The sequence below is a fragment of the Rattus rattus genome, chromosome 15 (genome assembly GCF_011064425.1).
Source record: "Rattus rattus isolate New Zealand chromosome 15, Rrattus_CSIRO_v1, whole genome shotgun sequence".
Taxonomy (NCBI): domain Eukaryota; kingdom Metazoa; phylum Chordata; class Mammalia; order Rodentia; family Muridae; genus Rattus; species Rattus rattus.
Genome location: NC_046168.1, coordinates 63,860,969 through 63,887,530, shown reverse-complemented (window position 1 = coordinate 63,887,530; position 26,562 = coordinate 63,860,969). Strand labels below are relative to the sequence as shown.

At 45.3% G+C, this 26,562-nt stretch overlaps 1 protein-coding gene across 1 annotated transcript in view; it reads right to left on the bottom strand.

Annotated features, from left to right (window-relative positions):
- Nucleotides 1-1,231: 1,231 nt before the first annotated feature.
- The window catches only part of Afg3l2 (AFG3 like matrix AAA peptidase subunit 2), a 44,061-nt gene continuing 18,730 nt past the window's right edge, over nucleotides 1,232-26,562 (bottom strand). Inside the window, exons 8-17 of the mRNA XM_032886220.1 lie at nucleotides 26,200-26,473; nucleotides 23,541-23,678; nucleotides 18,391-18,544; nucleotides 15,396-15,503; nucleotides 15,179-15,304; nucleotides 12,202-12,312; nucleotides 10,512-10,627; nucleotides 5,691-5,891; nucleotides 3,636-3,830; nucleotides 1,232-1,951 (exon numbers count right to left, since the gene is read on the bottom strand). Coding sequence (XP_032742111.1) covers nucleotides 1,715-1,951; nucleotides 3,636-3,830; nucleotides 5,691-5,891; nucleotides 10,512-10,627; nucleotides 12,202-12,312; nucleotides 15,179-15,304; nucleotides 15,396-15,503; nucleotides 18,391-18,544; nucleotides 23,541-23,678; nucleotides 26,200-26,473 — 1,660 coding nt within the window. The 3' untranslated portion in view covers nucleotides 1,232-1,714. The remainder of the gene's footprint in view (nucleotides 1,952-3,635; nucleotides 3,831-5,690; nucleotides 5,892-10,511; nucleotides 10,628-12,201; nucleotides 12,313-15,178; nucleotides 15,305-15,395; nucleotides 15,504-18,390; nucleotides 18,545-23,540; nucleotides 23,679-26,199; nucleotides 26,474-26,562) is intronic.

The following is a 26,562-nucleotide window of genomic DNA, read 5'->3' as shown; positions in this document are numbered from 1 at the left end:
TCCCATTGGTCTCTTGAATTGTGATATGTAGGTCTCATTCTTCAGATACCTGTTTTGTGAGATACCAGACCATTACATCTGTCCTGGAAATAGCTGTTTGGAGTAGGCCTTGCTGTGGGTCAGGCTTCGATTGCTACCCATTCCTGTGCAGAAGAGGGAAAGGGTGAGGTGGGTACCACTGACATTGCCCACGTGCAAACTTGGTGTCATTTTCCCAGGACAAGAGAGACACCATTCTCCTGCACCCGGGCTTGCCAGGCAGGACCTGGCATCTGCTGGTACCTCGATTACTGTGAGGCAGGTAGGAACCACCACATGAGGGCAGGAGAACCCTTGGACACTTGTAAGGGCTCAAAGTCTCAGCTCTACCTGCTTGAAAACTTGAGTTCTTTCAGGCAAGCGAAGACCTGGCCACTCTACAAGCCACTGAAGGGCATTTCTTCCACTGTTCTACAAGCAATCTGGTCTCTGGCCAGTTATTTCCCTTCACAGGAGAGGCTCAAGTTCCATTACTACATGGGCTTCTCTTCATAGAACCCAGGGTCCATTACCAGCATCCACATCCAGGGCAGCTCTCAACTGTTTATAATTGCAGTCTCAGGAGATCTAATACTCTGCTCTATCCTCAGGGGACAGGCATCATGTAGTACACAGACAAATTCAGGCACAATACTAACATTAAAAAAGATAAAAATCTCTAAAGAAAACCAAAGCAGAGAGATTGCTGTAAGTTCAGTGTATAGTGACTTTTGGGCCAGCCTGGGCTACACAGTAAATCCGATTTTAAAAAAAAGGAAAAATAGATAGTAGTACCTCGAAGCTCAAACAATGGCATCTCAAGATGAACCAATCTTCACTGGGCAACCTTTATAACCCTCTCTAGTGACTGACAAGAGCAACAGTCACCACACGCCCCCAGCATCGTCAGGGACCTTGATCTACCATGCCCTCCCTGAACTTGAGACGGCTCAGGGCAGCCTCGCTTAGATGGCACAACGTACCTAGTCATGAGCAGCTCAGGGAGAGCCCAGTGATGTAGTCACCAGAGCTGCTCCCAACGCCTGGCTCTTGGATCCAACAGTACTGATCCAGGACATGAACCTGGAAGGCTGCGGGTTTCTGTGGGAGCTGATGAGACCAGAAAGGTGAGATTTTGAGGAATCCATCTCCAAGGCAACGCTTAATTTCTTGACATTGTTTTCTAAACAGAACATAATATGGCAACCCTTCATATGCTCAGGAAAAAAGTACAATGTCCACCTTTTATTTCTGATGTAAAGAATCCATATTTACACAATACATTCATGTTTTTAAATATGTTACAGTTCTCTATAGAAAACCATTCCATTAAAACATCAACGAGTGATCTGAACTCAAATTTGAAAATATTTGGTTGAATCAAAATATTCTCCTCAGGACTCCAACCGAATTTCACAGCACGCCTGCAGAGATGTCACAGGAAGAGGACTGAAGAGGGCGATGGGAAGAGTCTTCTCCCTCTGATGGAGTCCACGGGACAGGCGCTGGCAGGTGGTGCTGTCTCTCCTGTTCCAGCCAGTGTTCGTGAGGCCAGGCTGAGGGGCGGGCAGTGCTGACACTGCGGCTCAGTGGAGGCTGTCCTCAGCCTGGCTGAGTCAGCAGCGGGCTGCATCAGGGCTGCTGTTCTGACGGCCCCGAGAGGGGAAGGTAAATGGGCCTCCAGCCCTGGGAGAGCCTAGCTGACCACCTTCCCATTCACGGACTCCTCCTTCTCCTTCTTCTCCTTCTTCTCCTTCTCCCGGTCCTTGTTCCAATCTTGAAGGCCTTCAGGAAGAGAAGTGTCCTCATCTAAGCTGCCAGTGCCTTCCACAAATTCTTCATATGTGGATTTTTCTGTAAATGGTCTGGGACCCAGAAGTTCAACCATGTCGTTCTTGTCTAATACTTCTTTTTCTAACAGTAGGAGAGCAACCTGAAATACAAGCAATCCATTGAGTTACTTAGCAAAATCTACTCAAAAGTTAAGATTTCCACTTATAGCTGCTCTTTCTAATAAAAACCTAAGGTACCGGGGAGACGGCTCAATGATTACAGCACATACTGCTCTTGCAGAGGACCTGGGTTCAGTTCCCAGCAAGTCACCTTCTTGTCACTCTAGTTCCAAGGGGTCTAGTCCCCACTTCTGGTCACTGAGAGCACCAGACATGCACACTTGCACACACATACATTCAGGCAAACACTCATACACATAAAAAAACTTTAATATTAAAAAGTAAAGAGATAAAAAGGACCTAAGATAACAGAACATGTCTCATAGATAAGGTCACACGATTTTAGAGTAAGATGTGCATTATATGGAAGTCACAAATATCCTTTATAAGCAAACAGGCATTTTAATCTATATGATTAAGGACTGTGTAGCTGTAATAAAGGAATGCACATAGTTGCATGAAGATAAGAAAAGCATAGGACACGTAACACATTGACACACGTAACACACTATGCTTGCTTTTAGGAGGACGAGGAGATTGTGTGCCACGGAGGAGGCTGTCACCTTGGGCTATTAGTCATCTGAAACCCTTATGCAAAGGCTCCCAGCTGGTCAGAGCTGCCTCTGCTACTCACTCACTGACTTTGTGACCTTAAGCTATCACATGACCTCTCTCTGTTGTTTGTCTCTGGAAAGTGGGGATAATGACTCTATGTACCTCAGGAACCTGCAGGTTTTAGCTGGTACTGTTAGCTACTTCCCCTTATCTTGAAGAAGGACCTCAGACAACCTGCCAAGTCCTTCCTCCACAGGTGAGGCCCTGAGCAAAGCCCTCAGCCCCTCTCCTTGAAGTAGACTACTTCCCGGCTGGCTCAACTTTCTTCATCTGCTTCCTTTTCTCTGTTGGGTCAGAAAGTACTTCTAAAATCCAGTGTTCGGGATCCTTACCCCATTCCACGTATTTTCCTCCCAGCAAGCATTCTTTTGCTATACACTGTAAGCTCATGCATCTGGGTAGGGATGCGATAAGTGCACCCCCCCCTCCCCCACTCACTTCCATCATGTTGGCATCCTCGCTGCAGCACAGACATAGTGATCTCATTTTTAACTACTTGGTTCACGGGTGTTCTGGCAAAGCCCCTGGGAATGAGGCTGGCGTAAAGCAGTTCTTTAGTTTCCCCTCGGCTAACACAGCACCAGAACAGTTCTGCATCTGTGCCCAGGCACGGGGAAGACACTCAGCCTCAGAGAGGAGGAGCACAGCAAGCAGATGGAAGGAAGGGGCTAAAAGCTCTTCAGATGCCAGATGTGGTGACTCACCCTGCAATTCCAGTACTCAGGAGGCAGAGGCAGGGCAATCACAGCAAGAATGGTGCCAGCCTGTTCTCCCCAATGAGTTCCAGGCCAGCCAGGGTTACACAGCAAAATTCTGTCTCAAAAAACAAGGCTGGCAAGAAGGCTCAGCAGGTAAGGACACGAGCTGAGCAGTCTCGATGGCCTCAGTTAAATTCCTAGAACCCACAAAAGGTAGGAGAACCAACTCCACAGAATTATCATTTAATTGACATTTGTGCACGCGCGCATGCGCACACATGCATACACACACACACCCACACACACACACACACACACACACGTGCAGACCTGTCCATCTGCTGGCACCCACCTTCTCCACGTCAGCCTTCTTCTCTGTGAGAAGAGCCACAGTTCTTTTATAGGCTTCACTGATGAGTATCCTCACTTCGTCGTCTATCATTCTTGCAGTGGCTTCACTGTAAGGCTTCTCTAATACCATGTCCCCCTGTCGTGGGAGGTCAAAGGAGATCTGCCCCACTTTCTCATTCATGCCAAACTGAACAATCTGAAAAAGATCCAGGACTAATAGGTTAGACAGAGGACCTTCACCCCTAAAGACTGACACAGGGGCTAGCGGAGTGGACAAAGATACTCTGTAGATGGTGGCAAGAGTAGCAGATGGTTTAAGCTCATCTGGGAGTACATTCAGGAAACAGTGGGCAAACTTCAACAGCTCTAAAGCCTATAGGCTACTCCACTGTGGAGAGAAGATAAGAGCTAAAAGCTCTTGATGTGAGCAAACTGCCAAAGAGTTCTTCCTGTGAATGGACAGTCACACCCAGAGAACATGGGACACAGGGTGACATCTCCATTTTTTTCACAAACTGTATGTCCATAGAGCCAAGGGACAACATGAAGAGGCTGATGTACTATGACTCATGTGAGGCTCCCAAACTAGACAGCTCTGGTGAGGGAGAAGCTTCTGGAAGTAAAGCGCAAACTGACCTGGAAAGAGAAGGACCAGGGTCAGAGATGGCTCAACGGTCAAGAGCACTGCATGCTATTCCAGAGGTCCCAGGTTCAGTTCCCAGCACCCACACAGAGGCTCTCTGCTATCTGTGACTCCAGTTCCCAGAGTGAGGAAAAGCACAGGCTTCCCCATTTCCACACCCCAGTCCTCCCCACTCCTGAGGTCAGAATGGACAACAGGAAGTTACTGGAGAAAAAGAACTAAGATGCAGAATAATGTTTCCTGGATGAAAGGGCAGGTCTGCAGCAGAGGAAACTGACCCACTGTTGCAGAAATGAGGCCAGCAAGGAAGCAGAAAGGAAGCCATGAATCAAGCACAGGACTCATGGGTGCTAGAAGGCAGGAAAAAGATACACACAGATTAGAAAGAAATAAGAGCAAATAATAAGCAACAATGTCTTAGGAAATGTAACATTAAAAAATTAGAAAATATTACTTTCAAAAAAAGACATGGAGGATAGACAGGCAAAGAGCTGTCAGTGGAGAGCAGTTCCTGAAGGAGCTGTTCATGTCAGCCTAAAGAAAACAGCCTACTGCTGGGCCAAACCTGTGGTAGAAGCTGAAGAAAACAGGAAAGGTTACAGTTAGGAGAGGCAGCTGCTCAGGGAGTGGCAAGGGATAGGTGCGGGAAGACCCCGAGTCCAGTTGTCAGCTGCTGTGAGGACATGGATGTAAACATTAAATGCCGGGGCCTGAGAGGAGCAGAGTTCAGTTCCCAGCATCTGCGCGGCAGCTCACAGTCACTGGACTCCAGTTCTAGGAGGTCCAACGCCCTCTTCTGACCTCCAAGGGCCCCAGCACACATGTGGTATACATGTATGTACACAGCCAAGACACTCATATACCTCAAATGACAAAATGAATTCGTTTTTAAAAATGAAGGCTTTACAGCTGGGCATTGCGGCACATGCCAAAACCCAAACACTTGGGAGGACTGAGAGTCCAAGGTCACCTTCAGCTACTTAACAAGTAGTGAGGACTAGCCTGGGCCCTCTCAAAAATATACTTTGAAAAATTAATTTTAAACTACCTGTAAGCATTACACGCAGGACCCTAAGGGAAAACTTTGAAAACCATGGTACAATTTTTTCTTCTTAAGTTTTTATTATTTTAAAGTGGATTTTTTAAAGTATTTAAATTATTCTATGTATGTGTCTGTATTGTGTCTTTACCCATGAGTTCAGGTGCCCTTAGAGGCCAAAGGGGTCAGATTTGATCTGGAGTTCTGGGTCTTCTGTAAAAACAATACGAACTATCTGTCAACCGCTGAGTCCTGTCTCCAGCCACCCCCGCGCATTTAAGAAAGAATCTCTGCTGCACAAACCTTCAGTGACCCACAAAGGCTACCTTTCCAGGCTGGTAAGAAAGGGAGGCAGAGCCCAGCTCCAGACTCACCTGGGCATAGGCACTCTGGGTAACCTTCCTCAAGTCATCCTGGGCACCGGTCGTAATTCTTCCAAAGAAGATCTCCTCGGAGACACGGCCACCCAGAGTCATGCACATCCTGTCCAGCAGCTGCTCCTTTGTGTACAGATACTGCTCCTTGGGCAAGTACTGAGCATAGCCCAGCCCCTTTCCACGCGGGATGATGGATACCTGGTGAGCAGAAAGCACACACTGCCAATGCAGACCTGGGCAGAGTGTCTGTGAGGACACTCACTGATGAAAAGGCAGCACAGTGCTGGGCTGCACACCCACGTCACTGCCACGAGACCTAGCAGTGACCAGGAGAGTTTCAAAAAGCATTTACTGCCCTTATATAAAGGCAAACTAAAACCAGTCTTTAACAGAGGAGTCTTGATGACTGCTGGCTGGGGTCCCCTCTGCAGACCACAGCGCTGACTCAACTCTTGCACAGCCACTTGTGTCTCAGAGGACAAAGGGGCCAAGACACTCAAGAGCTGTCACTGTCCTTCCAGGTCACTTTTATGAAACTAGGTGAGTTCTGTTTTCTTTAGAAGTTAACTATATTGAAGGAATTTTCTGTATAAAGTGTTAACCACTCTAAGTATAAAACAGAGTTTTATAAACAACTTCCAACCACAACTAATAAATAAAATGGGGGCCACCATACCCCCTAGCTGCTACACAGAGCTCCCAGCAACTGCATGACCACTGACTGACAAGTCTGCCCTTCTAGAATGGCATCTAAGTGCCACTGCATAAAGTGTGCTTTGGGTCTGGTTTCATTGCATTTGTGTGATTCATCCATATTGTTGTGTATACTAACTGCCTGCTTATTCATTTTTACAGCTTTATAGCATGCCACTGGATGAACGTCAGGTATCCATTCTTTGTTTTCTGAGACAAGGTCTCAGACTTCCCTAAGCTGGCCTTCAACTCATGGCAAGTTAATTCTACCCTCTGAAGTGCTGAGATTACAAGCATCAGTGTCCCCCACCACCTTGCACACAGCTCCAGTTTTTGATGGACAGCCAGATTGTTTCCAGCCTACAGACACTATAAACACAGCAGGAAAATTCTTGTGTGGAATCCATTCTCACTCATCTTGGGTGAGGGCCATTTGATCACTTTCATAGAACCCAGCAAACAGAGCCATTTACTATGTCAGCAGTGCACACAGCCTGTAAGTGGCTCTGGTATCTAGTTATGATTCCTTTGCAACTTCTCGGCTTGATGTCAGTTCCTATGTCCTGTTCTAACAGAGTCTGTATGGAAGTCTTGCCCACTGCTTTACTGTGCCAGCTTTAAGACTTGTTTTTCCAGATATAACTCTCCTTTGTTGCACATATTTACTGAAAATCATTTTCAGAATGATTACATTTTTGAGACAGGAAATCAGTATACAGCCCAGGCTGACCTGAAACTCCTATCTTCCTGCCTGCACCTCCTGAGTGTACCACCATGTGCCCACCCCACCTTTTACATTTCTTCATGGCCTTTCTCTAAGTCACGGGTGCTGTTTGTTTTTCCTTGAGTCAGGGTCTCATTCTGTGCCCAGGCTGGGCTCACCATGCATGCTGGTCACATGTTCTCCCACTGAGTTACATCCTCCAGTAGTGCTGGTGTCTTCATATAGCCCAGATTGGCCATAACTTTAAAATCCTCGTCTCTGCCTCTCAAATGCTGAGATTATAGGCATGTGATAGATACCATGCCTGGAGCTCAGTAACCATCGTAAATTTCAATTTTTAAAGGGAGAGGTTCCATTTATAAACTCTCCCTTTTCCTTTATTTATTGATTGATCCCATGTATGTGTGGCTGTGTGCATATAAGAATATGCTCTCTTGTTCCCCATTATGTGGCTCCTAGCATTGAACTCAAACTGTCAGGTTTGGTGGCAAGCACCCACTGAGCCATCCTGTCTACCCATTCACCAACCTTTCATGCTTTTCATGTTCCAAGAACATTCCTACATATTCTGTGAGAAGTTTCATCATTTTACATTTTAGCTTCTCTACTCCGTCTATTTCCTGGCACACGATGCAAGGGTTGATGTTGATTTTTCATACGAGCCCAGAGTTATCAGAATCACATGTTAAGACAGTCCTTCCTTCTGTCTCTCCCTCCCTGTCTCCCTCATCTTTTGACTTTATGAAGTTAAGAGTCTCAAAAGGCCAGATTGACCTCAAAAGTCAAGGGTGACTTTAAGCCCACTGGAGATCTTACTGCTTTAGCCCCCAAGTGCTATTATTACAGGCAGGCACCACCACACCCAGCTTCCCACCTAAGAAGGCACCTCACCTGTCCCCTCACCAGTGCCACAGGCTTGAATGCAGCAGTACATAGTCTGAAAGTCAGGCAGGGTTATTCTCCCACCTAGCTGTTCCCACTGTTCCAGCTGCATCTCCAGAAAACTCTAATTCAGCTTCACAATTTAAAAAAAAAAAAAAAAAAAGCCTGTTTGGACTGAGAGTGTGGCTGAGACTTGGAGTGTTTGCCTAGCATGTGTGAGCCTAGGTTCTGCAAAAGAACGCTATAATCCTGACAGAGATTGCAATGAGGCTACGGGTCAGCTTGGGAAGAAACAGCACATGATTCTATAAACAGAATGCACTTTTATTTATACCTTAATTCAATGTATAAACCCTAGGATATTTTCTTAAATTTATATTTTATGTGTTCAGAAGCTAGTGAAAATGCAATTGAAATGTTTTTTTCTTTTTTGAGACAGGGTTTCCCTATGCAGATGTAGCTGACCTGGAACCTGCTATGTAGATCAGGCTGGCCTCAGATGTAGCTGACCTGGAACCTGCTATGTAGACCAGGCTAGCCTCAGATTTAGAGAGCTATACCTGCCTCCACATGCACACGATGGGATTAAAGAGATGGGCTACTACACCTGGCTAATCTCTGCATTTGCCAAAAAAAATTAAAATTAAACAAAAACTTATTTTCCAATTATCCATTAACAAATACAGAGACATCACAGATCTTTGTATATTAGCCCTGGATTCTGCACGTTTCTTAACTCATTAATTCTAGTGGCTTCTCTGTAGAATCCTTGGGTATTTTATGTGTATGTGAATGTGACCTCCTCTGTGACTCCTTTCCAGCTGACCCCATCAACCATCTTCTGACATTACAAGGCAGCTGGAAGTTCCAGAGGGAGACCTTGCTAGGCTCTGCTGTGCTGTGGCCAGGATCTCTGGGATTCCCCATTCCATACATAGCTCTATCAGTCAGCCAGATATGGTCAGCTCCTGTTCAGATCTGGGTTTCAACTCTGCAGTATTTTTTTGTTTCTAGAATTTTCCTGTTAAATTTCCAGTATTTTTGGAATTTTGAACTCTCTTCTCTGGTGTTGTGGTTTGCCCTGGAGTAATGTGTATTTTGATGCTAATTCTACTGCACCAAGGACAGCTACCTAGTCACGTACTCAGAAGTCAGATGACTTCACCAGAACCACCTCCCCAACGAATTTGTAAAGTACAGGTGAGGGGCAGGTACAGGATAGAAGGAAGCCTGTCATTGGAGGAGAAGGAAGGATGGGCGGAAGAGAAGTTTGAAGGAGGAGGAGACTAGGAGAGAGAGGAAGAGACAGGACAGAAGGAGAGCAGAGGGTGAGAAGCCATGGCAGGTGATGTTAAGATTCTGCTCTGTGTATTTACAGGTTGTTATCAATGTTCCTAAGGGATGGATGGTACCGGGCTTTGTATGTTTAAGTGGGCAATTGTATCTTACCAATTGGGTCAAAGATTATTGTGTTGTGTGTTCTTTTTTGTGAGGGTTTGAGTATAGGAAAGTGTGTGGCGACAAGAGACACTGGGTCGCCGAGGAGTGGGGATGTGTTTCCACCAAGATATCTAGCAGATATCCTGGGCACCACCGCTGTGCGGATCTAGTGGGGTAAAAGACAACTATACTTTTTTATTTTCATATTTTTACAACAATACTCTGGCACCTCAAGATGGCCAATACCTTCACCCACTGTGGTGTAATTACAGAAGCGCTCAGGCCAATGCCAACACTGCTGCTCACTATGGCTCAGCTCTCTCCCAACTCTGCTCTGCCTCTGGCTGTGGCTTTCTGAACCAGGCATAGTAGCACAGGCCTCACTCTAAGAACCTTGAGAGGCTGAAACAGAAGAGTGAAAACTCAAGGTCTGCCTTGGCCACAGAGTGAAACATAGTGAGACTCTACCTCAAAATAGAAAGTAGAGGGGTTGGGGCAGTCAGTGAAGTGACTGCTGGGCATGCATTACGACGTAGATTCAGACCCCAGCACCTACCTCATGTTATGTGCCTGTAATCCTAGCACTCAGAAGGCAGAGACAGGAGGATCCCTGGCTGCCAGCTAGTCTGGCCACATCAGTGAGCCCCAGGTGAGTGAGATATTTTGTTGATAATATTGATGATGGTAATAAAAGTAATGTAGAGAGCAATGGAGAAAGATACTCTACATTCAAGTGTACACATGAGAGCAGGTGTTTATGTGTGCACACACTTGAACACAAACACACATATACACCACACATACTTCAAAAGTAAGATAAAATTTTGAAAGGGCTAGAGGTATAACTCAGTGGCAGAGCATTTATCCAGCATGAATGAGGTCCTAGGTTCAATATCCAGGACAGCAAACAGGAAAAGTGTGCTGTCTGAACGTGGGCAGTGTCTGCAGGAGGATAAGTACCTCCTTCAACCTTCATCAGTCTCTGCTACATCCCTCCAAAGCTACACTGTGTCTGCTATTTCTTGAGTCACTGCTTACACACTAAGCTGGCTTGCCTATTGAAATACACGCTGCGGCACCTTTAAGAGTGGGTCTGCATGCTCCAGATACCAGCCGGCGACTGCGTGGCCTGCTTCGTGGTAAGCCACAGTCTTCTTCTCCTCGGGTTGCAGAACTTGGGTTTTTTTCTCCAAGCCTAACAATAACAAAAACCCCCAAACCACTGTTTTAGTGATAATGACATTAAAAAATAGCGATACAGTACTATACACCTCCTTACCAAAGACATAAGTAGGCTGCCTAAACTTCCTGACTGAAATCAGGCTAAGGGACAAAGTCTAAAATATATCCAACTGCAACACAAATGTACTTCTCATCTCTGCCCCAGGCTCGTTCCTAAGCCCCATACCTTTCTTGGGAAAATCAACAGACATGTAAATATAATTCGCATCTAGGTCATGTGAAACAGGAAACTCATAGGAAAGAGAGAAGACCAGAAGAGTCTTCTGCTTGGCTTTGTTATGTAGAACCCTCAAGTCCTCAGAACACAAGGATGCTTGCTGTGGCTGCCAGTGGAAGGCAGAGGACAGGAAAGATCATTCTAGTCAAAGCCCTGAAATTCCTACTCGAAGCTGGCCAGGCCATCACACAGGCCAGGCAGTTAAAGGGATGAAGGAGTTTGTCAAGAAACACTCTAGGAAGGTCAGGTCCCAGATCCACAGCCCAAATGACCCTGTGTAAGAGTTCAATACCAGGGCTGGAGAGATGGCTCAGTGGTTAAGAGCACTGCCCTTCCACAGGTCCTGAGTTCAAATCCCAGAAACCACATGGTGGCTCCCAACCATCTGTAATGAGAATTGCTGCCCTCTTCTGGTGTTTCTGAAGACAGCTCCAGTGTACTCATATACATTAAATAAATAAATCTTTAAAAAAAAAAAAAAAAGTTCAATACCAACTGTAGAGCTCAAAGACCTGAAATTTCAGCTTCTCCAGACCGCAGAGAGGTAGACCCCAAGGCTCATTTAATATCACAATCTATAATTGCAAACCCTAATAGTGCTCATTCTGTAGTGGGCAAACCATCACCCTCTAAGTATTTTCTCTGTTTAAAGTAATTCATGTGAAGGGGAAAAAAGCTATGCTCCCAATGGTATAACCCAAGATAAGTGTACTCCACAAAGCTACTAAGGTCAAAAGTTACTAAGGATGAGTTAATGCACCTTCTGTTCCACAAGCATTGCTTTCTTTGGGTGCTAGGGATGGAACCCAGAGCTGTGTGCATGCTAAGCAGGCACTTCACCATTATTTGATAAACCCTAACCTTCTTGCTTATCTGACTTCACAAACCATCTCCTCACACTTCATCCCAGGCTTCCTCTGTCTCAGTGTGCCCCATTATTACAAAGCATGAGGCTTTGGCTCAGAGAGGCAGCAGAGTCAACAGGCAAACTCCCTTCCACCTCCCAATGGGGCAGGGTTCAGGCGCAAGAAAGCAGGAGGCAGGACTGGAGACGGCACGGCAAGCCCCAAGACCACACGGATACACTTTTTCTGTGGTAGCTCTTGGAAGAACAGAGAAATAATGGACTGGAAAGTCCTATCGTGAGCTTTTAAAAAGAGTCATGCTCTCACCATCCACCATTTAACCTAGACTGGGCTCGAATCTGAGCTTCTCCTCTCACCTTCTGAGTGCTGGGATTACAGCCACAGACCACCTGTCACCTTGACTACCACCATCCTTTTGACCCGAGTCATGCTCAGCTGCCTTACCTCCAATCACTCGCTCAATCGCTTGTTCGAAGTGCTTCTCGTTAATGGCGTCTGAAAGGTGTCTGGCAGCAATCAAAGCAGCTTCATTACAGACATTGGCAACATCAGCGCCTGCAAAACAAACACACGGAATCATCCCACACTGACCGGTCACACACTGACACCCATGGGACTGACAAAAGGTTTAACTGAAATACAACGGGAAGTGTGTAAGAACTCCAAACTATTTTGGTGTTAAGTACAACCTATATAATCTTGGCCCTGTGAGCTAAAACGAGAGGACCAGTTGTAAACAGGTAACTTTAGAAAACTATTTACCTTAATAGATATGATTCATGTAAGAGCAAACTATGATAGCATTAAAAATGTTCATTTTATTTATGTCTATAGTGTTTTGCCTACACGTACATCTGTACATTGATTGCATGCAATGCCAACAGAGACCAGAAAGGGGCGGTGAGTCACCTGGAGTCACAGATTGTTAGCTCTGTGAGTGCTGGGAATAGAACCTGGGTACCCGGGAAGAAGAGCAGTGCGTTTTGTTTTTTGTTTTTTGTTTTTTTTTGATTTATTTATTTATGTAATTTATGAATAGGAGTGCTCTATTGCAGGTGTGCTTGCATAACAGAAGAAAACGTCAGGGGTTGGGGATTTAGCTCAGTGGTAGAGCACTCGCCTAGCAAATGCAAGGCCCTGGGTTGGGTCCTCAGCGGGGGGGGGGGACACGGGGGGGGGACGACATCAGCTCCCAGGACAAGCCGGTTGTGAACCACCATGTGGTTGTGGGATCTGATGTCAGGCTCTCTGGCAAAGCAACCCATGCTCTTAACCACTGAGCCATCTCTCCAACTCACGGCCAGTGCTGTTAACTCTGAGCTTTCTCCCCAGCACAATGACAATGTTTCTAAATGTTCATTAATTTTTTCAGTCTCACCCATCTTTACTGAGAACGACTCACAGGCATGTTAAACAAAATGCTTATATACGGTATAATAAACATACATTATTAAAGTAATCTATATTTGGTAACGAACTAAATTTACATAACGTGAAGCTTGTCAAATGCTTGTTTGGCCAATAGTGGCTCTATGTGGGTTTTTCAGATTAAGTATGTGTTAACTCAAGTAAGCTACAACATGTGCTAAATAAACAAGTTTTAAACAGTACAGTGGATAAGGTGACCCACAGAAACTGCCCCTGAAGGAGAAGAATCTCAGGGTAAGAAGAAAGATAGCTTCACAAGGTCACAAAGGTCTTGACTCCAGCTGAGACACAGAGCACAGAAGGGTGACATGGGAGAAACCAGGCCATGAGAACACTGCTCCAGCTCTGCAGCTCCCAGGCGGCAGCAGACACTGCTACCACAGAACGGGCACAGGCCGCACAGCATCTATTTTGGTGGCAAGTTTCAGCAGAGGAGAGGAATCCTATTCCATATGACTTGGAACAGTCAGGTGCCATCTTGGAAGGAACCTAGTTTTTTTTGTTTTTTTGTTCTTTTTTTCGGAGCTGGAGACCGAACCCAGGGCCTTGCGCTTCCTAGGCAAGAGGAACCTAGTTTTTAAATTTGTGCTTTCCCAGTGGTCTGAGAACACAGAACAATAGCTATCAGGACTTGAATTAACCCGCTACAGTCCTAGGGTAAGCCACAGCTCTGAAGGACACCGCAGCAAATATGAGGACCAGGAGCTGACAACCAAACAAACCCGCAGGCAGCAGTGCAGGCTGAGAGCACTCAGGCGCAGGCAGCCCCCCACCCCCAGTGGCTGGAAGAAGATACCACTCACTGAGGACAACTGAGAACACGGGGCTTGCAGTGAGCAGGCAGACCAAACCCCAGAACCATTTGCCAGCTGCTTTCTGCTGTAGAGGTCAAGCACACCGACTCTCCAACGAACCCTTGGCATGCATCACTCCAGCAGGATGATGGGCAGATAGGGGACTTTGAAAATGAGAACACAGGTCTCATGCCTGTACAGATTTCTTCCCCAACCCTCAATACCCTTGAGAAGCCACCAGCTTCCAGCCAGACCCTTAAGAACCCCAGGGGACATAGTTCAGGTCTGTGGAGCGGGACAGAGCCTACACAGCTGGCAGCTGGCAAAGCAAAGCACAGCTAGCAGGGGCCCTAGGGACACAAAAGGGAAGCCACATGAATTGACACTTCCTTACAACATGCCCAACACCTACAATCAGTCACTTGAAAGAGTCACTGGCCGGTCCCCAGTGCTCATACCTGGCACCAATTCCTGCACACTCAGAGACTACTCAGATTTTGGTTTTCCTGAAACATTATTGTTCACTATCAGGGCCAGTCATGGCAACTCAGGAAAGTGCTTCCAGTGCAATCCTGATGACCTGAGTTCAAGCTGAGAACACAGGTAAAGGTAGGAGAAAGTGACCTGACAACTTTGTCCTCTAACGGCCACACATTTGCCACAGAATGCACATGTGCCTCCCTTACTCCCAAATATACACAAAGACTGGAAGGAGATTTCTGCTGTCCAGGCTGGAGGTGGAAGGAAGGGCTGCTGACAGATTCCTCTCAGAGCGATATGGTGTTTCCAAGTTAAATTATAGTGATGGCTGCACTACAATGTCAGTACACTAAACCCACATGCACACTTGGTAGTGGTGGGCATTACAACATGCTATGTACTCAAATAACTGTTGAAAGACAGCTGGGAGCAGATCCTAAAGACGTTTGGATAAAGTGATGTCTGCCTCTATCAGGAGCTGATGATAATGCACTATGCAGGCAGAGGATGGGGCCCAGATGTTAAGTGCCACCTGCTCTCCCAAAGCTGCTAATGTGCTCGGCGTTCAATCTACTGCATCCTCTAATTATTGCATCTCTGACGTTTCCCATAACTAAAAGGTAAAAACAAGTGATGGGGGCCCCAAGTGAAGGGAACTACCATGACCTGGCCTTACCAGTGACTGAAATACAGTGAGAACAGCAGCAATTTCCACTCACCTGAAAACCCTGGAGTCAAGGACGCCAGTTTTCTGGCCAATTTATCTTTTTCCAAGGCACTGTCTAGTTTCAATGGTCGAAGGTGAACTTTGAAGATTGAAGCCCGTCCTTTTATGTCTGGGGGTCCTTTAGAATTATATTTAAGGGGAAAAGGGTCACAGTGAGACACAGCTCTACCACAAAAGTGATCTACTGAACCCAGTGACTACCATCTCACCAATGAAGATCTGCCTGTCAAAGCGGCCTGGTCTCAGCAGAGCTGGATCGAGGATGTCTGGTCGATTTGTGCCTGCCAGGATGACCACGTTGGTGGTGGTGTTGAAGCCTAAAGCAGGGGTAATGGAAACGCAGAGTCAGAACCAAACAACGAAGGCCGAAAACAAGACTGGCTGGCGGTGGCAGGGCATCAGAGCCATAGCTGTAGACGCTGTTTTCTGTTCTCAGCTAAAACGTTTGAAAGTCTCATGTGCACAGGTAGGTGCTTTGTCGGCCCGAGGAGGGCATCTGACCCCCTGGGACTGGAGACAGATTATAGTGAGCTGTCATGTGCGTGCCGAGGACCAAACCAAACCCTGCGGAAGAGCAGCTGGTGCTCGGACCTGTCTCTCTAGACACTCACTCTCTCTCTCTCTCTCTCTCTCTCTCTCTCTCTCTCTCTCTCTCTCTTTTTTTGCCGCTGCTGCCCCACCCCGACTCTTACTTAGCACTTTTTAAGCCAAAACCTTGAATTATTTTTCTCACTTGTCACCTTGTTCTTAGACATAAAAATCACATATTAAAGTTTTGGCCAATATTATTCCTATTTTCAGAAATGCCTACTTACTAACACACACGTTTGCCTGTAAATGAGGCACAAGAGACACTTCAGCATGAGAGACAATGGGTGATTATTGGCACTTGTGCTGGGAACAGGGAAAATGCCCTCTGCTAGCTATTCTGAAAGGTAAACAATTGTCCACTGCTGTGCTAGCTATTCTTGGTTGTCAGCTTAACTTCATCTGGAGCTAACTAAAATTCAATGGCTGGCTACACCCCTGAGGGATTAGATCATTTGAGGTGGGAAGATCCACCTTTAATCCGAACCACACCTTCTACTGGTAGTCTACACATCCAGTCCATTCCTTCACTGGCATTAGCCTATCCTAAAGACCAGCCAAGGCACCCAGCCTCATGGACTGAATGAACAACTACTGGACTCTTGGACATCCATTGGCAGACATCCCTGGCTGGGCTAGCTGGATCACAGCCTGTAAGTTACTCACTCTAATAAACTCCGTGTGTGTGTGTGTTCTCTCTGTGTCTCTCTCCCTCAGTTCTGCTCCTCTAGAGAGCCCTGCCTGGTAACTACAACTGTGGTCCCTGCTGTTAGAGACTAGAAATTACTCCTCTATAACTACACTAACACCCACCACTCATTCTCTCTCCAGCACTTTCCTTACATGGCAGTTTTAACAATCAATTTTCTTATTTTTAAATCATTTTTTCCTTGTAAAGATACAGAGAGTAGTAGGTGGGCTGAAGAAGGAACTACAATCAGGATGCAAAGTGAATAAATAAATAGATAGATAGATAAATAAATAAATAAATAAATAGGGGGAAAAGAATATTCAGGACAAGAAACCCACTTTGAGTGGTCAAAAACTGGCTAAATAGTGGTGATAACATGAGTTCATACCATGATGAATCAATCAGCTAACCAATCATGAGTCAATAAACAAGTAAAAGAAAAGAGACACACAGAGGCCACTCTGTGTTCTGGACTGGCCTAGAACTTACCGCGTGGACCCAACTTGTGGTGAGTCTCTTAGCCCTGCCTCCCAAGTGCTGTGCCCTATGCCCACAATACTTCCTTTGTTTTCAGATTGTTATTATTTTTACTACATGTGTGTATCTGCATGTGACTTAGAGACATTTAGAGTGCAGAGGCTGGAGTTACAGGCACTTATGAGCTGCCCAAGTTACAGACAGTTCTAAGGTACAAACAACTTAGGTTGCTGAAAACAAAATTGGGGTCCTCGGTAGCAGCTGTACCTACTCTTTCTTAACCATTACGCTGTCTCTCCCACCATCAAACGGCTCAATTTTATTAGCCATTCTCAAATGTTCATACCCTTCCCCCAACCTTGCCCCTTGCCCACAGGCACTAGAGCATTCCTGGGTGGTACCCCAGTGTGGCACTCTGATTTGAACTCAAGAGCTTGGAGGGTAAACTGACTGTCAGAGGATGGGCGAGGTCTCCACCCTCACACACACGGATACTGTGTCTGCTTCCTCATCTAAGCCAGTGTGATGCCTGGCACTGTGCCTTCCCTTTCTGTAAACAGAAGCAAGCATTCACACACCTCCCAGCAGGAGGATGCAGCCCTAGAAATTGTGTCTTTAACTGACAGACAGGCTGCCCAGCATGGAAAGACTGCTACTTTCTGGGTTAAGAAGTACAGGTAGCTCCTACCTTCGGATTTTTTAACCTGAAAGATGGGGTGAAAGTGGTTAAGGCTGTACTTCAGATTCTGAATCTGCTTCTTCCCAGGACCAGCAGTCTGGCTTGATCCTCTCTAACTATGCAGGTGGCAGCAAGGAGCTGCAGCTTCCAGTTAGCCGCACCACCCTTAGGACACTCCACAGAGTGCTGTGCTGCTCAATAGAAGCTCTGTGCACCAGAGATACTCACTGTATTTTGGACTTAGGGTATTTTCAACTTAAATGCAAACCCACAGAGGTCAAAAAGCACCTGTGGTCAACATCTGCCAAATTCACACTTTACTGTGCTTCAGTTTTCATGTTCCAGAACCACCTTCAACTCTGAGGACGAGACAGACATTAGCTCCTGGTTGATGATTACTTCACCAGTTTTCTTAGTCAGCATCATCTTATCGCCAATACTGAGGCAAATGCGAGCTAAGGGACTGGTGTAGAATAACGTTAGATGCATGGATGTATGTGCATCAGGTGTGTGTGTCTGTGGAGACCAAAAGAGGAGGTGGACCCCTTGAACTGGAGTTGCAGATGGTTGTGAGCCAAAGCACTTGTACATTTCTCTTCAGGCAGCTGCCATGCAGGGTCATCCCCTGGCGGAGCAGCAGCTGCTGTCATTAGACTCTCATCTCTAATGACTCAATGTTCTTTTACTCTTTAAAGTTTGTCACAGTTCAAATTCTCATTCAGAGATGTGAGACTAGAGCTCAGTTTGACACAGATGGGCGACCGCTCACCGTCCATCTCCACGAGCAGCTGATTGAGGGTGTTCTCCTGCTCACTCTGCCCTCCAAAGTTGCCTCTACCACGCTTCCTTCCCACGGCATCAATCTCGTCAATGAAGAGAATGCAAGGAGCATTCTTCCGGGCAAGGGCAAATAAGTCTCGGACCTTGACAGAAAGAAATCTGAGTTACTCTGTTGATCGATGTTACTAGTTCAGCAAAGCTAACCTCAAAACAGGGCACGGTGGCACACACCTGTCCTTGCTGCACTCAGGAGGCTGGGGGAGGAGGACTGAAAAAGGGAGGGTAGCCTGGGCTACACTATAAAACCCTGCTCCCTCCCTAAAGACTAGTAAACCCTAGTCTTTCTGTGACTCACATTACATATCCAGATATTGTTTCAGTTATAAGTAGTAAAGCTGGTGAGATGACTCAGTGAGTAAAGGTGCCTGCCACTGAGCTTGCCGACCCAAGTTAGACCCCCTGGACCCACCCAGTGGAAAGAGAACTGACTTCCTGGAGGTGTCCTCTTCCACTTATCTATATGCTGTGGAACACACTTGCCTACACACAAAAATAAATGAAAACATAATTTAAAAAGTTATGAGGAGTAAAGGAGCAGGAAATGAGAGTATTAAGCAGCTGACATAAGATGGGTCAATATCATTCCTATAATCCATAAATTACTATGCTGACCACACCGGCTGTTTTTATAGCATACTCAGTACTGTGCAAGTCGCCCTGCAGATACACTGTAGTTGGCCTCTCCTCTGACCCTGAGCTAGTCAGTTAGCTTCTTCCATGCTCACACTTCATGCCCAGGACAGCTATTAACAACCAAGGCTCTTAACAGGCTTCACACAGAGCTCAATTTCCACACCCACCAGCTCACCAACAGAACTGGCAATGCGGTTCTTACCCACAACTCACAACAGAGGCCACTGCTGCAGCTAGCTGCTCCCCTTAAGGCTATAACTTGGAAACATAGAAAGGGAAATAGCCCTGGGCCTCACCATCAGCCCTGGCAAGTGCACAGTCCAGTTTCCCATGCTCAGATTCATGTCCTTTCCCAGCCTAGATTCTAGATTTTCATTCCAACTCATCCCTGCTTGTGAACTCCCAACCCCAGCCTCAGAGCTGTGATCAAAAGACCTCTTGCCCTCAAGCCCAATCCTTCAGCTCCTGGCCTTAACTGGAACTTGGCACCCTTGCAAAGCTCTCAAGTGGGGTCTACCCTATGCCCTACTACTACTGCTCCTCCTTTTTAAAAATTTTAACCTATGTTGACTTAAATGGAAAAAAAAAAAATGTTATGAAAGGGCAAGGTGGTGTTACTTTCCAAACAAGAAGATATAGCTTACACCCATAAGGAAGGGGAGGGGGGAGGGGGATGTTTGCCCGGAAACCGGGAAAGTGAATAACACTCGAAATGTATATAAGAAATACTCAAGTTAATAAAAAAACAAACAAACAAACAAAAAACAAAAAAAGAAGATATAGCTTTTAATTTGTAGGAAAGTTTCAGAATTCTACTGCAAAGTCTTATTCCTGCCATGTGGAAGGCCCCACCCTCCTTGCTAAGATCCTCCACACTCCTGATGCCTGCTGGGCACTCTTCCCGTTGTGGATATACACATGCACATGATTGCTGGACCCACTCAAGGCCAGCACCACCACTGGCCTTCAGTAAAGTCAGCCAAAAGCTGTCCATCCTGCCTACTCCCACCTGCCAGACCAATTCACCACGTGCAGCCCAAGCACCTCATATGACCAAGGCTTCATCCCCTTTCGCCTCCCCACCTACAGGTCCAGCACCATTCACACACCTCCCTTCTTCAACACCCCTGTGCATGTAAGGGTTAGTGGTATGTCACCTATCACCTGACTCCATCTTCTGTTCTTCTAGGGAATATCTGTCCTGCAAATCCATAATAATCCACCTACTCCATTAACTGTGACCATCACTGACACTAAGATCCCCGATCCCCACAGTATACTCGCTACCAGATAACACACTTTCCTACAGATTAAAAGCTATCTCTGTCAGCGTGTTTGCAGAGTGCTGTGACACCACCTCGCACACTGACAGCTTTTTTTTTTTTTTAATTTAGGTTAACATTTTTGACACAGGTAAAATACATTAAAAATATCTCTTTAAAATTAAACTATCCCCATACCTTCTGATTTCAAACTTTACAGAACTATAGTAATTGTTTGGTTTCAGACCCTAGGGCAAAGGATTTCAGTGCATATTTTACATTCCAAGGCAGATCTGGCCTCAGGTTTCTCTCAGCATCCTGCAGTCCCTAGCTGGCAATATCCTGCCCCCAACCTTGAACTTTCCAGACTAGGGGATGGGCTGCCCTTCCCCCAGAGGCTCTTCCCTATACATTCCAGTCATTATGGTTTTCTCTCTCCTTCTCTCCCTCTCTCTCCTTCTCTCTTCTCTCTCTGTGAGAGCTCTTTCTCTCTCTTCCCTTTCTCTCTTTCTCCCTCCTCATGGCAGTAAAGCTGCCTATGTGTATTTTAGTCTAGCTTCAACTGGCCCATTTTACCTTACAGGTAATCAGAGCATGGTGCTAGTTAAGGAACAGATGTGCAGATCAGCAAGAGAACTGAGAGTCTAGCAAAAAATGCATATATCTGTGGTTGACAGTGCAAGACCATTCAGTAGGGGAAATGGTATTTTCAACAATAATGCTATGAGAGTTGGATGTATATGTATATGTATATGTATATATATATGTATATATGTGTGTGTATGTGTATATGTATGTATGTATATGTATATGTTAGGAGCCAGGCAGTGGTGGCACATGCCCTTAATCCCACGCACAGGAGGCAGAGGCAGGTGCCTCTGAGTTTAAGGTCAGCCTGGCAGATAGAATGAGTTCCAGGATATCCAAGGCTACACAGAGAAACCTAGTCTCAAAAAACTAAAAGAAAGAAAGAGAGAAAAAAAGAAAAAGAAAGAAAGAAAGAAAGAAAGAAAGGAAGGAAGGAAGGAAGGAAGAGAGAAAGAAAGAAAGAGAGAAAGAGAGAAAGAGCGAGCGAGCCACACTGCCTTGTCCATAGGTCAATCTCCCCTTTCCTTTCAGACACATACATATTCTTCCTCCTTCTCTCTCCTCCCCAACACAATACATTCTTATTCCTCCTGCCCCTACTTACACACACGCACACACACACACCTTAAGAAATCTTTTTTAGGGGTTGGGGATTTAGCTCAGTGGTAGAGCACTTGCCTACCAAGCGCAAGGCCCTGGGTTTGGTCCCCAGCTCCGAAAAAAGGAAAAAAAAAAAGAAATCTTTTTTAGGGCTGGAGAGATGGTTCAGAGGTTAAGAGCACTGACTCCTCTTCCAGAGGTCCTGAGTTCAATTCCCAGCAACCACATGGTGGCTCACAACCACCTGTAATGGGATCTGATGCCCTCTTCTGGTGTGTCTGAAGACAGAGAGAATGTTCTCACACACATGAAATAAATAAATAAACCTTTAAAAAAAATCTTTAAAAACAAACAAATAAACAAACAAGTAAACAAGTCCTTGCTTCAGGGTGTGCTGAGCATGGTAACTTACATCTTTTATCCCAGAACACAGGAAGCAGATTTTTGTGATTTAATACAAAAGACCTCTCCATTGCCTAAAATTATAATCCATTAGGTTAAGAATTCAATGATTGGCTGGAGAGATGGCTCAGAGGTGAAGAGGACTATTTGCTCTTCCAGAAGTCCTTAAGTTCAATTCCCAGCAACCATATGATGGTACATAACCATCTACAATGAGATCTGGTGCCCTCTTCTGGCCTGCAGGTATACATGCAGGCAGAATGCTGTATACATAAATAAATCTTAAAAGAACAATTTAATGACTTTTTGCTGAAGATTGGTGGCTAATGCCTCTAATTCCAGCACTCACAGGCAGTAGCAGATGGATCACTGTGAATCTGAGGCCAGTCTAGTTTACACAGCAAGTCTCAAAGAAAAAAGTGTTCATAAACCAATTATATAACGAGGAATTAGTAGCCAAATGAAACTTTTGACCACTCAATTAACAAAGCATCAATAAATAAATTAATAAAAGAAGAACCAGGAGGCGAGGCCAGGGAGACAGCTCAACAGTTATAAAAGCACTTGCCACACCAGCCTAACACCTTGAAGCTGCTAATCCCAAACCCCATGTAAAAAGGCAGATACAGGGGCAAATCCAGCACTCCTCTAGTGAAATGGGAGGCAGAGGCAGGAAGTGCAAGCCTACACAGGCAGTACAAACAAGAAAAACTATCTCAAGCAGAATGAAAACGGACTCCACAAAGCTGCCGTCTGACTTCCGCATGCACACCATAGCACAGGCATGTCCACAGGCACGTAACGGTGTACATCTATGAGCCTATCCTTTGGGAGGCTGAGGCAAAAACACTGCTGTGAGTTCAAGCCAAGCAGAGCTACAAAGCTAACACAAGGCTAGCCAGGGCTACACAGCAAGGCCCTGTCTCAAAACACAAAGCAAGGTCCACATGACGACGTAGAGGTCTTCTTCCAGAGGACCCAGGTTCAATTCCCAGCACCCACGTGGCAGATCACATAGTTTGCCTTAGACCTAAAACAATTCCTCCTTCTCTTCCTCTTCCCCCTTCCCCTCCCCTGTAACTCCAGTTCAAAGAGATCTGACATAGATATCTACTGAGGCAAAACAGCAAAGCACATTAAAAAAAAAAAAGCTCAAAACAGAACAGATCACACATTTATTTGAAATGTCTGAAAATATGAAATCTATAGATGTTAGTCTCTGCTTAGGGATGGGAGAAAGAGAAGACTGAAGGACCTGGGCATTTTTTTTATCATGACTAAAATGAGTTAGCTGTTCTAACAGTTGCACAGATCTAAAACCCATTTAATTGTACACTCTAGGACAGCGAGTCAATTACCCAACATGCCTCAAGAGCCACTACACACAAAGTAAAGCCGTTTACTGAAATCTATCCATCAGAATTATCTTGAGAAGGACTACAAGACTGGCTGGGGCAGGGGGAGGTAGATGGGAGTTGCACAGCCCTGCTAGTGTAGCTGAAGACCGAATGAGGGCATTACCAGTGAGGGGTCCCTCTGGGAACTCAAGAAATGGTCATCCTCACCAGCCACCCAGGGGCAAAACAAGACTTACCCTGGCTGGACCAACACCGACAAACATCTCCAGAAACTCAGATCCGCTGACAGTGATGAAGGGGACATTGGCTTCTCCAGCTGTGGCCTTAGCTAGCAGTGTCTTCCCAGTACCTGGGGGACCAGTGAGAATGGCACCCTTCAGACACAGAAATGAAAGAGTACATGGAATCAGAATTTTGAAAACGTACACTGAACATTCCTAACAATTCCAAAGGGTACCTCTGTTTCTAAATCCTACTGATAAATGAAATACTTACATTATAGCAGAATGTCTTTACAGCAGTAAGGTTAAGAAAGGGATTGTTAGAGACAATTCTATTTCTAAATACTATGGTAACAATGTGTTGTGAAGTCTCACACATTCCTCTTATCCAGACCGTTGGTGCTGAGCTGTGCAGTAGCTTGGTGCTGATTTGGCTAGCACGTACAGCACGAACAGCATGTACAAGCATGTACAAGCACGTACAGCACTTACAAGCATCCGCAACACTCCAAGGTTTGGGGGCTGTTTTTTTTTTTTTTTAATGGTTGGGTTTTGTGGTAATGGTTGTGTTTGTTTTTAAAACTTTCAACCTAATGGTATAAAAAGAAACTTCAGCTAGGTTCTAATAAACTGCTGTTTAAATAATAAAGAAATATAAATACCACACTCCCAATTTATAAAATTCTTTTGCTTTTTACAGGTAAAACTGGTTTTTGAAACTGTATAAACACAACCACTGACTTTTACGTCCATGAAAATGTACAAGTCAGGAACTTCTTAGCACAGATGCACATCTACCTTAAAGCCTAACTGTATTGTGGTAGTTTCAATGAGAAATGTCCTCCCCAGTCTTGGATATTTGAAAACTTTGTCCCCAGCTATGGTACTATTTGGGAAGGGTAAGGGGGTATGGCCTCAAAGAAGAAAGTACGCCCTGCAGGTGTTCTTTGAAAGTTTAAAGGTCTGTAACATTGCTGGGAATGGTAGTTCACACCTTTAATCCCAATGTTAGGTTGGCAGAGGCAGACAGACCTCTGAGTTTGAGGCCAGCCTAGTCTACAGAGTGAGATCCAGGACAGCCAGGGCGACATAGAAACCCTGTCTCAAAAAAAAAGACCTGCATCAACCCTAGTTCATGCTGTGCTTTGTGACTGTGATTCAAAATGTGCGCCCTCAGCTTCCCACTCCTTCCACCATCATCGGCTTCTAGGCCCTAGAATCATGAGCCCAAATAAACTCTTTTATAAACTGTCTTGTCTATCGCAGCAACAGAAAAGGACCCAATACCTGTGTGAATTCACTGTTTACTTTCTATTACTGTTATAAATATACATACGACTCTTATTTCCAAATACTGTGTGTGGAGAGATGAATAATATGGTCAAAAATGCATTTTTCGAGGTTGTAATACAACACTCAAATACTTTTTAAAGTTTGTTTATTTCCATCTGCCTAGGCATTATGTAAATCTTTTACTAAGTAAATTATTTTTATCAGGAACATGAATTTTTAATTCATACAGGTAAGACATGAAATCACAAGAACAATTGGCTTTACAGAGCTTTCATCAGCCCAGATGTGGTGGAGCGCGCCTTCAAGGCGGATCTGAGTCTGACACCAGCCTGGTCTATATACCCAGTCCAGGGCAACAAGAGCTATACCTCCAAACAACAACATTTCTTTTACAAAATATTTACCTGTACTTAGTGTATGTGTGTGTACATGTATGCAAGTGCCTACAGAGGCCAGAAGAGGCCATTAGACTTCCTGGAACTAGAGTGGTGTTTGTGAGCCACCGGACACGGGTACTAGGAACCAAACTCCAGCTCCCTCAAAGAACAGCAAAGGCCTGAGCATAACTGCTGAGCCATCTTTCCAGAGCCTAAGCATTTCTTAAAGTAAACTTTATTGATGAAGATGAAGTATTTTATCCAGTTACTTACTAGCTAATCCCAGATGGCCTTATGGCCTAGATCTATAACCCCAACTCCCTGGAAGGCTGGTGCAAGAGGACAGTAAATTCAAGGCCTACCCGGCCATAGGAAGAGCTCAAGGCCAGCTCAGATAACTTAATGAGACTATGTAAAGAGGGCTGGAGTACCCACCGCTCAGTGATAAAGTACTCGGTGAGCTAGCACACATCCTAGGTCCATCAACAGGACCTCCACCTATAAGCAAGCTACTTGACAAACGGGAAGTTGCTACTTTATGCCTAGCCAAGGGCTGTAGGGCTAACACAATATAGGCACAGCATTAACACAGCAGCTATGAGATATATGTGTTAGAAGTGAATATTAGCATTGTCTCTTCTTCAACACACACTGTGCCAAGACCATCAGTCTCAGGTCCGAGCAGATGGCCTATCACTCTGTGGAAGATGAGACTGGAGCCCTGCAGTATGAATATGCTACCAGGTGGTATAGCTGCCACAGGAAGGGAGGTGTCTAAATCAGATGGAGGGAGAACAAAGCCCAATCAAAGAAGGCTTCGGAGGGAGAAAAACACTTGTAGGAATACACAACATTTATAAATGAGATATAGAAAACAGGCTACAGAACTGAATCAGACAGAAACAAAATCTGGAAAGAAGAATGAAAATTTAATTGAATAGGCCATAGGTGACATCTTGATAGACATACACCTTGAACTTAGTCCTCTCCAAGTATCTTTTTACCTTTGGGATTTTTGCTCCTAGGTCTTGATACTGCTTTGGATTTTTCAAGAAATTCACAAATTCCATTATTTCTAGCTTGGCCTCCTCACAGCCAGCCACATCTTTAAACTTCACATCTATCTCATCCTTTAAGACCTTGGCTGTCGTTTCCCCAACACTGAAGAGTCCACCCATTCCCCGACCGGTCCGACCAATGCCAGCGGGCCCTCTTCTTATGGTGTAGAGTAGAAAAGCAATAATGAGTACCGTGGGCAACATGCTCAGCAGGAAGGAGCTAGAGAGACAACACACAACAGTTCAGCTGGTAAGTTTCCTATGCTTCAGATATCAGGGCAAACATTGACAAGTTCCAAAAATCTAGTA